This window comes from Zonotrichia leucophrys, chromosome 20 (genome assembly GCF_028769735.1).
Source record: "Zonotrichia leucophrys gambelii isolate GWCS_2022_RI chromosome 20, RI_Zleu_2.0, whole genome shotgun sequence".
Lineage (NCBI taxonomy): Eukaryota > Metazoa > Chordata > Aves > Passeriformes > Passerellidae > Zonotrichia > Zonotrichia leucophrys.
In genome coordinates this window covers 8,876,622-8,889,964 of record NC_088189.1, presented here as the reverse complement: position 1 = coordinate 8,889,964, position 13,343 = coordinate 8,876,622, and the positions used below count along the sequence as shown (strand labels likewise).

Sequence of the window (13,343 nt, the reverse complement as noted above, 5' to 3'; positions counted from 1 at the left end):
TTGGCATTCCAGCCTTGAACCCTGCCAGATCATCCTTGCCAGCACCTCAGCCAGGGATGGGGTGGTTTCTTCCCTTCTCTGAAAAGTGTGATTAAGTGGTTCCTGGATGCTTTGTTCCTGGGTGGGATAATTAATCCCTTCTGGGAACCCGGTGGGAATTGCAGCTATCTGTCTGAGCCACAAGTGATAAGCAAACAGGGCTGAGAGTACAAAGAGCTAAGAGGGCTCAATTCTCTTGAAACATGGTGGGAGGGGAGTTTCTCTGCTTTCTTTTCCTGCAGCAAAGAATGGAATTGTTTGGGGAATAGCCTCGAGGAACAGAAATGTGTTCTCCTAAATCAGATTTCTCTTGACCTCTCTCATTTGCTGTAGCTGTCTTCCCAGGGAGGCAGAATGAAGATTCATATGTCTCAGTTAGCTGTGGCAAGTTGATTTTCTTTCTAATAAAAGCTGGGTTTGTGACTGGTGCAGCAGATTCTCCCAGGTCAGAGAGTTTTCAGCAGTGACTGTCAAGCCCCTGGTTTTCAGCAAGGCATTGCTGTTTTAGCTCTTTCCACCCATGCATCCCTTTGGTGTGTCCACACCTGGAAAAAGATGGATTCACCTCTCAACTTCCATGTATTCTTATGATCCTTATCAATTTAAGGACTGACAGGACAACTTCCAAAGGTGGCATGCTGAAGTGATCAAAGATTTGGTGAAACTTTGCTGCAGCAGACCTAAATACCTGCCCTCAGCCATACAAACTGCTTTTAGAATGTGTTGCTCACTGACTGCTTTTTGTTGCAGGGAGCTGCTCTGTGCTAGTGCAAGGTATGACAGTTTAAGAATGTTCTGAAGTGCATGATTTTGAGCAATGCTGCTTTCATGTGAACACCAGTGTGCATAAAATCCAGATTTTTTTTTCATGGAGAGGCTTATTATGTAGGGCTATACCTCTGAGGTATGCTAGGCCTTCTTTTGTATACTCCTTTTACCTGAAAATGAAGTATAGTGGAGACTAGCTGGGCTAAATGATGCATCTCCTGGAGTTAAAGCTCATATAGCATGCCAGGAAACGCTGACATTGTGAACACACTGCTTTGTGTAAATTTTTGCCAGACAAGAAGTCCTCCAACCTTCTTATCCAGATTTTCTATTGCACACTGGTTGCGCACTAGTATAGGAAATGAATATAATAAAACTCAATATGAGACTTTGTAGAAGGAGAAGTAGATATTTACCATGAACAAAGCTGTTTTCAGTCATTCCCATTCCAGGTTTCATTCCCTCATGCTCTCACCACCCCATGTGGGCACCAAGCCTCATCAGTCCAGGTGCTGGAGCCAGGCTGGGTTGTGTGCTGCAGGGAGGACAGGGGACACCATCTGTCAAGCCCTCGCTGTGTCTGCTGAGTTGTTCTTCACAGCAGACTGGCTCTTAGACTGTGTTTTTCTTACACTTTCTAGGACTTACCTGCTATTTTGGAGTGATCTTTCACCTCAGGGTCTTGCACTTTTTCATCTCTGTAGATCTCAAGCAGCACTGCCACTTTTTAGTTCCCTTTTTTGGGGGATCTTTATGGCTACAATCTGCCCTCAAACAGGGTATGGAAGTGATGTTCTCTCAAACCTTGTTGTCTGTTCTTCCCCTGTCAGTGTAGAACAGATCAGCTGCAGCCAGGTTGGTTGTGCTTTCATGTACACAGATGTTTCCATTCATAATTCATCCAGAACAGTCTTAGCACTGGTTACAAATCCTACAGCAGTGAATATTTTCTTCTATGTCTATTCTTAAAGATTCGCTTGAGGAAACAGTTGCCCACTGTAGTAAGTGCCTGTGGGGTAGTCTCAGGACACCAGGATTGCTGCAAGGATACAATTCCCAATATAGGAATAACTCACAAACATCCCTGTGAGATTCAGCAGAATCTCAGCTCCATCCTGGCTCTTGCACCATCTACATCTTGTTTTGGCTGGGTTTTGCTGCAGCTGCACGAGACCATGTACAGCATTCAAAAAGCAGTAGATTCTGGACTTGCATGTAACTTGTTCCTGCCAAACACTTTTCTTCCTGAAAATGGAGCAGAAAGATAAAAATGGACCTGGAACAAAAGCCTGCTAGCTGCCATAGTGCCTAGTGAGTGGTACTCATAGGGCTTTTGTTCTTGCTGGCTACTGCTGAGATGATTAAGTTCTGGAGAGATCAGGTGATTTTTACCTTAGAAAAGCACAGCAGGTGGTGACTAACAAAGACTTGAAGGATTGTTCTCATATTATCTGAGATGAGTGTGCAGGTCCAGTGAGGAAACATCTTGTTGTTTCCATCTCAGCTCTCTTCTCCTTGGTGAGGGCAGTGCTGCCTGAGCCCTGCCCTGTTGTGCCCTGGGCAGGAGCAGGACACAGCCTGGCACAAGTGCCACCTGCAAGGGCATCTCACACCTCTTGGCTTCCTCCTGTGTCTGGTACCAGCTCTGCCCTGGGCTGGTGTGAGCCAGCACTGGGACTTAGGCTGGGGGAGCTGCTGCCCTTCTCAGCTTCACTGTGGAATAATAATTAACAAGAAGCAGGAGGAAATACTGGCCACATGAAAATTCACCAGAAATTATCATCAACATTCAAGAATGACTAAAAGACTTGATTCCTGAATGCCCCATTCAGGAGGTTCACATTGCAGCTATTCCTTGAATGTTTCTTGTTTGATTTCCAAAGCCAGGAGACTTCAAGACTCTTTTATAACAGATTATCTTCAGGCCTCTTTTTATTCAAGTCCTTTAAAGAAATGTAATGAAACATGTTAATATCAGTTCAGGCTGCAAGAAATCTGTGTCTTTTGAGCTGGAAACCAGGAAAGGCATGGAGATTATTTCTGTAATATATCAAGAAATTCCTTAGCCTGTTCAGCAGCAGCACATCCTTTTGTGCAGGCAAAGCTTGACCAGAACAGCTTGGAAAGGATGTGACCTTGAGAGCTGTAGTTCCAGCAGGAAATACAGTGAATCCCACCTTCAGCAACCCCTTGGGAGCAGACAGAATTGCTCACTGAAGACAGGTAGCTATCTTTTATTCAGTGCATCTAGATGACTAGTGATTGCTAAAAATGGAGCTAGCCTGGCAAGGTGGGGAAGGGAGTGGGGGAGGTCTTTGTGCAGAATTCACTGCATAGTTTTTATAGCACTGTTTCAGTGGCAGAATTCATAGAGCAGAGCAGAAGGAGCGGGATACGCGAGCGGAGTACAATGTGTTACAGCACAGAAGACAGCACGTCACAGTGCTAAAAATGCTACAGAAACTGGAGTGGCCCAGGGAGAAACAGAGCTTGTTGAGAGGCAGAGTTGGAGATCTTGCCTGGCACAGGAGGGGTGTGCAGTTGGTGGGGTTAGGGTGGGTTTGGGTCATGGAAAACCTTCCCAGCCAAAGTGAAGGCTCCTGCAGCGCTCACATCGACTTTGACAGGGGCTCTGTGCCCAGTCCCTGGACAGTGTAGCTGCATGCATATTGCTCCTGCACACCATAAATGTTTGAAAGATGGGGTAATGGACATTGGCAAGTTCTGCCTTCCTCCTTAGCTGATAGATTCTGCTTGGCTCCTGCCTGGGAGATGCGATTTAAAAGACGTTAACATGCAATATGGATGAGTGTGATTGTTACACAGAACATTACTGCTCCCTGAAATTGGAGTTCTGATGGGGTTTTTTTAATGCTCAAATAAAATAACTGTCAAATATGTTATCAGTCTCAGAGAAGACTTCCCTCTCCCCATTTCTTCTGGCTGAAGGAATCTGTTGCTGTCCCTGTTTTTTAAAGATAGAGCTGGAGAGTTTAGCTCCGTGTTAGATGTAGATGTGTGATGTATCAGTTAGCTGTGCAAGTCAGACCACTGAGATGCATGGCTGTGTTTAGGCAGCTTGCTTATTAATTTTGGCAAGTTTGTGCCATGAGAAGATTAAAAAAAGAGGCTTTTTTTTTACAAGAACAGAGCAGTAATTTCTGAACCCTGAGCCCAGACACATCCCGTGCACATACCAGACACAGTGGAGCAGCTCTTTAAGAATGTATCACCTCTGGAGACTTGAGATGATGGCAAATAGGTGTTTGTGTGGATGGTGTAAACGAATCCATGAAAAGAACAAGGCAAAATGTTATCTTCCGAAAATAGCTGTTGTCTGGGTGTGCCAGGGGGTGGCTGTGTTGGAGCTGTCTGGCCTCACCACCTCGCTGAACCCAAAGCAGTGGAGTTCTGTGGGAGCCAAGGTGTGCAACGTGTGAAACAGAGAGACAGGAATGGGGATTTGGTCCAAGGGAAGGACACAAAATTCTCTTCTCCTGAGAGAGCTTCTGGACAAAAGGGTGTTACACCCAGCCTGTGAAGGGAGATGAATGCCTTGCTCTGTATTTCCTCTGCACAGGCACAGCAGTGAGTGTGTGGCCATTACACGTTAGCACAATCAAGACCAGTCCCAAGGTCTAGTAAGACTTATAAAAAAGTATGATATCAAGAGGAAAAGAACAGAATATGTGGTCTGTTTTTCAAACTGATAATTCACAAAGGATGTTCAGGACTGATGTGTAAAGAGGAAAAACTGGGAAAATATTTGGAAGGACAAAGTAAAATAATGCACAGGAATAAACTCTCTGGGAAGTATTTAAGAACAGGTTAGAAAAGCAGCTGTCCTGGATGGTGTAAATAAGGCTGCTCTGGCCTTGGGACCTGGGTGTGACTGGCTGACCTGTGGAGATGCATTCTGACCATATTTCCTGTGAGTATTACAAGATTTTGACAAGCTGATTCTGCAAACACTCTCAGCAGCATAATGGGATACCTGGCATACAGAGTCCCAGGAGCAATTTAAAAATAGATTTAGAAAAGAGGTCGGACAAACTCTGCACGGACAGGAAAAGAAATTAATGATACATTTTCCCTAAAAGTGTCTGCCTCTGCACACTCTGCATGCTAATCTGCAGCCACCAGCAGGCAGGAGTGGGGAAGGGACTGAGCAGAGCCACATACGCTGTGTGAGAGGAATCAGCACTGCTGCTCTGCATTTTCATCATAGCATTTTGCATTGAAATCAGTGTTGTCCATCTAAGCATTCAAATCCTGATCAGTTTACAAGCAAACTCTGAAAAGCTGGTTCTCCATCCAGTCATATATAAGGAGCAGCTGCTGTGCCATGAAGGGAGCGACTGCATGATTTGCCCACAGATCTTTGCAAGGAGCAGGTCAGGAAATGCTGCTACCCTGAACGAGCAGAGAAGCAAGCAGCTGGCAAGGAGCCTTTAAGCCACTCTTAAATTACTCTACAGAGGACAGATCTCATACTCCCTGACCTACAGCATGCAGCACGAGAGCACAGTCTTCAGAGGCTGCACAGATTTTGTAAATAATCAGGATTAGGAATGTTGTGTTTAAAAGAAGAAGGTCTGGGCAGTTTCAGCCCCAGTTTGAGCACACAGCTTCTAAGATCCGTAGAATGTAGAATATGCTGAGTTGGAAGGGACCCATGAGGATCCTGAAGCCCAACTCCTGGCCCTGCCCAGGACACCCCAGGAATCCACCCTGTGCCTTGAAGCAGTTCTAGAGCTCAGACAGACTCAGGGCTGTGACCACTGCCCTGGGGAGCCTGTTCCAGTGCCCGACCACCCTCAGGGTGAAAAGCTTTCTAATATCCAGCCTAACCCCCCCCTGACTCAGCTCTAAACCATTTCTTCAGGATCTGTCACTGGTCATCAGAGGGAAGAGTTCAATACCTGCCCCTCTGCTTCCTTCCTCTCATGGGGATGTTGAAAACCACAATGAAGTCTCCCCTTGGTCTACTCCAGAATGAACAAACCATGCTACCTCCAGTATTTCCCATAAGGTTTCCCCTCCAGTCCCATCACCATCCGTGTGGCATCTTTTGAGTAATGGTCTCTAATAGTTCAATGTCTTTTTTATATTGCTGTGCCAAAACTGCCCCCAGGACTTGAGGTGAGGCTGCACCAGTGCAGAGCAGGGCAGGACAATCCCCTCCCTTGCTGCCAATGCTGTGTCTGATGCCCAGGACAGGCTTGGCTCTCCCAGCTTCCAGGGAGTATGAATATGCTGATCATATTCAACTTGCCATCAACCAGGACCCCCAGGTCCCTTTCCACGGTGCTGCTATCCAGCTTCTTGTTCCCCTGTCTGTATATACAGCCAGTCTTATTCTGCATAGAAACATGTCACAAAAAGACAGAAGGGGTTTATGGCTCTGTCCTCTGTGCCATAAAGCCGGGCCGGTGGTTGGTGCCTGCCCTGCACGGCCCCGAAGGAGTGCGGGAGCTGCGGCGCTGCCGTGGGCTGGTGTCTCCCTCTCGCGGCTGTTCCGGCTCCCTCTGTCGCTCGGTGTGTCCTGCTGTCCCCAGCTCCATGCTGTCCGCTGGTCTGTCCCTGCTGTCCCCAGCTCCATGCTGTCCGCAGGTGTGTCCCTGCTGTCCCCAGGCGTGTCCCTGCTGTTCCTCGGTGTGTCTCTGCTGTCCCCAGGTTTGTCCCTGCTGTTCCCAGGCATGTCCCTGCTGTTGCTAGCTGTGTCCCTGCTGTTCCTAGGTGTGTCTCTGCTGTCCCCAGGTGTGTCTCTGCTGTCCCCGGCTCCCTCTGTCCCCAGGTGTGTCTCCGCTGTCCCCGGCTCCTTGCTGTCCCTAGGTGTGTCCCTGCTGTCCCTAGCTGTGTCCCCACTGCCGTGCCTCCTGGCTCTTGTGCTGGGGACAGTTGGGGCACAGCAATGGTTATTTGATGCTGAGTTGGTGTTTGCAGCTTGCACTGAGCCTTGGTGGGAGCTGGTGCCTGTGCAGCCAGGGTTAACCTTGCTGCAGGTTTCTGCTGTGTTGGTGGGCTCAGAGATCCCAGGATCAGTAGTATCCAGTAATATTATTATTGCTAATATCCAGTGTTATCTTTCTGCTGTCCCTGCTCTGCCTCCTTGCCTACAGCTGAAGACCATGGTCTGAGCATCCTCCAGCAAAATGTCCTTCATTTGTCCTTGACACGCAGGAGGCATCGCTGACCTCCCTGTGCTCTCCCTCTGCCTTCTGGCCAACAACAGCATTGCATTCAACTTAGGACCAATTCCACAGCAAACCCATCATCTTTAACTGTGTTAAAATCATCCCCATTTGGCTGTGGCAGAGCAGAGCCTGTAAATCATGATTAGTGAAAGCAAAGGGCCAGAGAAGAGATAATTAATTTTGCTTTGCTGTTCAAAGGCTGCGCTGCCCTTGCTCAGTGGAGGATTTGTGCCCTTTAGACAAAAGGCTGACAAGTGTCACCTGTTAATCTTCTCTGTGTGCAGCTCTTTGCAGCGTGAGATGGTCCTGTCACAGGGCCCTGCTGGCTCTGGCAGCTGCTCTTTGCAAGTCAGCTGCAAAGCTCTCCCCCTTTATTCCTCTGGCTATTTTTAGCATTTCTCTTTAGATGCAATGAAAAACGGACATCTCATATCAGTGATAAGCAGGTTGTAGTGATTGTTCCCCTTAAGGGACAGACGTTTTGGGCAATGGGAGGGGCAGAGCTTTCCAGGATTGCTCCAGTGTGTGTGAAACATCTGCTGGCTGTCACCCAGGGTGGAGACACCACTGTCACCTGCGGCAGATCCCTTCAGGAGCCTGTCTCCAGCACATCCAGCGTGTGCTGGTTCAGCTGGAGAGCTGGTTTCTGCATCAAGGGCAGGTCAGAACAGCTTGGTATATGCAAAGGGCAGGCAGGAAAAGCCTGCTGAGCCTGCAGCATGTTCCAGAGTGGCAGGGAAGGGCTCTTGGGAGCATCAGGGCTGCATTTAAGGAGTTAAAAGAAGTCACAGTGTTCCCTGGAGCTCTTTTCCTCCCTGCTTTAACAGCAGGAAAAACAAGTGAGGGAATGGGGAGAGCCTGTCCCAGCAATCTCACCATACATGTCCCCCTCACCATCCCAGCTTCTCTGAGCGTTTGACAGACAGCTCACCAAGCTGAATTTGAGCATCTGAAATTTAGTCTATTCTGCTAAATCTTTCCTGCTGGGTTTAATCCACATTCATACTAAATGTCTGCCGTTTTATTTTCCCCTTCCCTCTCCCCTCAAGGGAGAAGCAGTAGATTTCTTGGAGATAGGTTATGATTTTTCCAGACAGAAATTGTTTCCATTCCAGGGTTATTGGCAATACCCAAATATATGTCCAGGAATTGGTCAAAGCCAAGATTTAGAGCTGCTGCTTCTAGTGTCTAATAAAGCAGGACTGCAAAAGGTCAGCCTCTGTGCAACATAGCAGCCAGTTCCACCAGCTAATGGCATAATCTATTATAGAAGTAATTCCTATGTCTTCCCTTCCCAGTCAAATGTAACAACAGTGGGGAACATTAACTGTCTAATTTAATACTGAGTTTCTTATAGTGCTAGTAAACCCATTAACTAGGGCTGTTATCCAGACTGATTGAGTCTTGACCTTGGCCTGTGTTTTTAAGTGAGCTTTGCCATTCCCTTGGGATCAGCAGCTCCATTCAAGCAGCAGCTCCACTGCCCTCCTTGCAAGGCTCTGTGCTGGTGGCCCAGCCTGGGTGGCCCTGCAGCAATGTCCTGCCCTCTTGCTGTGGATTGCACTGCAGAGCATTCATCATTTCAAGGTCATCCAGAGCTCTCTGACTCCTGAATTTATGGAGGGGAACAGCAGCCTTTGCTTTGCTGTAAGCACTTCCAGTTGCCATTGGTTCACCTTTACCCCAACAGTCCTTGTTCTTGTGCTTTTTAACACTGTCCTTCATACTCTGCTGCTTTTTTCCTCTATATCATCAATGCAGGCTGCAGCATCAGCTGCTCTGTTAGCAAGTGTTTTTGCTTTTTCCTGAGCTGCCCCAGCTGCTGGGCAGAGCCTTTGCTAGCAGCATTTGTAGTTAGCATCACATAAAAGCTTGGAAGGGACCTTAAATATCATCTGGTTCCAGCCCTGCTGCCTTGGCAGGGACATCTGCTAGAGCAGAGGAGGGATGGGCTGGTGTGGGAGCACAGGTGCCTCCTCTCACACAGGAATAGTGCAGAGGAGTGCTTGGCATCAGCCTTTGATGTGATTCTCCCTGGCAGGTACCAGGAAATGGTTTATTGAATTGTTTTGAGTGTTCAGGGGCCAGAGGGGTTTCTGTGGATGGTCTTCTCCCACCTTTGTGTGTCCTCTGCAGTAACATAGCTGAGTTTCCCCTAGAGAGGAATTGCTCCAAGACCTGGTTCTGGGTGTACTGTGAACTCTCATAGCCCTCAGCTTCACTCAGTCCTGGGCTTCCCCTCCTCTGTCCTGGTCCTCAGCATCTTGCTAATTAGCCCAAGCATCTGTTCTGAGCACAGCAGTGAACATTTCCCTGAACAGCCATGAGTTGTCTTGCCAGATTGTTATTTACGTGCTGGTTCAGGTCACACACTCCCCAGGGCAGCAGTGAGACCCGAGTTTGGCCCATTTGTCTTCCATGAGTTGAAGAGAATAAAGAAAACATTTACCTTCTGCCTGATGGTCCATTCATCTTGTGCTGCATCTTACGTCTTTGTCTGTCAGATCTCCCTTTTTCCTGCACTATTTTGAGTTCTCTAGGCACTAGTTTTCATCCTTTTTTGACTGTCTGTGTGCAGCCCAAAATGCCTGAGCCAGCAGGGTCACGGAGTCTCACTGGTCCTCATGTGCACAGAACTCACTTCTTCCCTCCTTGTATGGGCAAATCACGAGCCTGATAAAGCCTGTCTGGCTCTGGGCTCCCTCTTCTCTGCTTCCCCCATGCCATGTCCCTGCAGATTTTCCAGCCCTGGGGCTCTCCCTCTCTCTGTGTGCGCAGTTTATCCTGGGGAGCCACAAATCAGCAGCTCTGCCCTGGTCCCAGGGATGGCTGCCATGGGGGGCTGACAGATGCCAGGTGGGTGGTGGGGCAGGAATTGTGCGCCCACAGGGAGCAGAGTGTGGCCCTGGACATTGGGGATGCACCTTGTGCTGGTAAGGAGCTGGTGACACAGGAAACTGAGAGAAATGCCAAATAAATGCTGCTGTTTCTGCTGTATCTCAAAATATCACCTGGAGTGTTGGTGCAAACAGTGGATGCAGGGTGAAAGAAACACTGAACGGAGGAAAATACACCCAAGCAGAGCCCCTCCCAAGCCTGTCACCCAGGATGCTGAGACTCCCTCATCCCTTTGCACAAAGGTGACATTCGTGAAGAGCTCAAGGGCAGGTTTTTCCATGCTGATGGCTCAGCAGCTCTGCCTGCCCAGCAGCAATAACCAGGTTTCTCAAAGAGCCAGGTCAGACTAGAGGGGAGGTGCAGTATTCTGTGGAAAAGTTGGGCCATTTAAGGCAGTGCCCCTGTCACAGGGAGCTAAGCCACCCCATGAACCCACGCTAGTGACATGTCCCCTTCAGTCCCCACGAGTGGTGAGCTGCTGAGGTGTGTGTGCTGGCATCCTCCTTCCCTGTCAGAATAAATAAATATTCCCATGGGGCTGAGAGCAGGTCTGCAAATAGCTGAAATCCCAACCTGAAATTAACACACTGCTGCTTGAATGGGGTTGGAAAAGAATTCCTTTTCTTTTTAATGTCTTTTAAATGTAACTGGCTAGCAGGGGGGCATCACCAAGGCTTTGTGGCTGACTCAGCTGTGTGAGAGCCTGCCCACCCCGCAGGCAGGGCTCCTCTCTGCCGTCACTTGTACCCAACCTGCAGCCTCCTCACAGCTCCATTGTGAGAAAGGGGTTTGGGGAACGGGGGCTACATCACTCCCTGGCTAATTGCCCCCATTCAGGGAAGTTTGGAGAAGTGGAGGAGGTTTGTCATTGTGCCTGGCTTTGGCACGCAGCAGGCAGAGAGCGGCGCCCGGCACGGCAGCGTGGGTATCCCAGCACACAGCTCCTGACGTGGCTCAGCAGCTGTGTCATGGCTTGGCAGATGCCTGTGGGACAAATGTAGGTGTCAAATGCTGGCCTCAAGCCTCCTCCTTACCATTTGCAGCAAGTTCTTCTACAACCTCCGAAACAGCTGCGTGAATCAGGGTACAGCTGGGTAAATCTTCATTTGTATCAGTGTACCACTGAGTTTGACTCTTTTGTGTTGCTACACACATGTCCCAGTGCAGTGACCAGCACCTGTAGCTTGCCATGGGCCAGCCTCAGTGCCTGGAGATGAGATTTGGAGGCTCTGTCCTCCCAACAGCTTTTGTTTTGCTGTGGTGGCTGTGGCAGAGACACTGCTGGTGTTTGAGGATGTTGCCCTATTGCCACCCGTATTCAGATCCTCTTTGTGGCTACAGTTGTGGAAGTAGATATGAAAACCACAGTGTGGACAGGGTGGATGCTTCTGGTGTTGAGCAGGAGGAAATGAGACCCTCTAATCCAAAAGGAGATGTTTTGCTCTGTATGTGTGATAAATGGATGGGGAATTGAGTCCCAAGGGGATTGATCCTTGCCCTGCTCATCTCACTTTTAACTGCTGCTCTAGATGGATTATTTCCTCTGCAGAAATGAGGATTGGGAAGGAATGGCTACCAAGAGACATCCTATAAGCTATTCTAGCAATCTGTTACCTGGAGAGGTGACAGCCACATATGAGCCTGAGATAGCAGAGATTTTCCTTAGAGACAATTAGTTATAACTAAACAAATATTGACCAGCTGGTGACTGCAGCCTTTCTTGGGGTTTTTGGACAAGGAAAGAGATTTTAAATGCATTCCATCTAACTAAACTGTGTGGAAACCATCGAGTTTTGCTCAAAAAAAAGGCTCTATAGGCGTCATTCATTTCGAAGATAAATCTGGTTCTTTAGTTACTGAGTTGCTTTAAAATGCAGATTAACCACTAGCCAAAATAATTTTCTCTTGCAGCTTGAATTTCAGTGGAGTCCATCTGGCATCTGCTGGGCAGTTTAGTGACTTCCTGGGGAGCATGGGCCCTGCACAGTTTGTTGGCCGTCAGACCTTGGCCACCACCTCGATGGGTAAGGAACACAAAGGAGTTGGGTGGCTTTAACTGAGCCCTGAGCAGACAGCTCCTACAAGCTGCCTAATAATGTGTCCAGCATCTGCTGGTCTAACACTGTCCTGCTCCATTTCTCTGTTAAATCGAGCGAGCTTGGCTGAAAGGTTTTGCTGACTGCAGCAAATGTGGCATTAGGAGGAGAGCAGCAGCTTTATGCTTTTCTCCCTCAGCTCTGAAAGGCACAGACTGACTAAAATGCAGCTAAAGTCCTGAAAATGCATCTTGTGGGGTTTTTCCTTCTCTAAGGCCCATCAGGCTCTGTAAGAATTTTGCCGTGGTCCACCATAATTGCATTTTCCAAAGCAGCTTGCCGTCCTAGGTTCTTCCATTTTGGAGAGATGAGAAGCTTGCTGCCACAAAGAGTAGGAGGCAGAGCCACCAAAGCCATTTTAGAGGGCTCCCAGTGAAGTTTGCAGTAGAAAATGTGGCCTGGAATCACTGTGGAGCTGCTCCAGAGTAATACAGGAGGAAATCAGACACAGACATGTGCAGGAGGGACTTGAAGATTGTTTTTTAAAGATTTTTGTAACCAAAGACTATTATTTTGAAAGTCTTCTATATATTTTGACATTTTGGTTTAGGGGATGTGGAAATTGGCTTGCAAGAGCGAAATGGACAGCTTGAAGTGGATATCATTCAGGCTCGAGGACTGACACCAAAACCTGGCTCCAAAACACTGCCAGGTAGGATGTTTTGATCTCCTACAGCACCTCCCTGAGCCCCAGCCTCCCACAATGCTTGTGAACGGGGAAAATTTGAATTTTTGCTTGGCAGGACTAAGGAGCCTGTGTGTGGTACTGAAAACAAAGCTGCTTGGGCAAATCTTTTCCCTTCTGTAACTGCCTTCTTTAGAAACACCTGAGACATGCCACATTGTTTTTTCTAAAGTGAGCATGAAGATTTTCTTCATATTTGACCATGTTTTTTGTTCCAGCTGCTTACATCAAGGCTTACCTGCTAGAGAATGGCGTGTGCATTGCGAAAAAGAAGACAAAAGTGGCTCGCAAGTCACTGGACCCTTTGTACAATCAGGTGTTGCTGTTTGCTGAGAGTCCCCAGGGTAAAGTATTACAGGTAAGATGAGCAAGTCTCAGGTCTGCCCCTCTCTCTTTTCCACCTCTCATGGAAAGTACTGAGTCCTGTCATGCTGGTTAATTAACACAGATGAGACAAAGCCAAAGTTTGCATCGAACCAAATGCACTCAGTATGAACTTAACAAAGGGAGAGGAATCCCTCTTTCTTCATACTCAAGCTGATGATTATTTGACACCTTGCCAGGAACTGCCTACCAGGAAATTATTGATTTTTAATTTTTTTAATTCTTTTTTTCCCACCCAGTTAGGATGCTAAAATGATCTTGCAGCATGGGTTGCCT

General features: G+C 47.9%; 1 protein-coding gene across 1 annotated transcript in view; it reads left to right on the top strand.

The window, feature by feature from the left end:
• Positions 1-13,343, top strand: part of RIMS4 (regulating synaptic membrane exocytosis 4) — a 56,063-nt gene that overhangs the window by 33,539 nt on the left and 9,181 nt on the right. Inside the window, exons 3-5 of the mRNA XM_064729710.1 lie at positions 11,814-11,926; positions 12,549-12,650; positions 12,902-13,041. Of these exons, the coding sequence (XP_064585780.1) occupies positions 11,814-11,926; positions 12,549-12,650; positions 12,902-13,041 (355 nt within the window). The remainder of the gene's footprint in view (positions 1-11,813; positions 11,927-12,548; positions 12,651-12,901; positions 13,042-13,343) is intronic.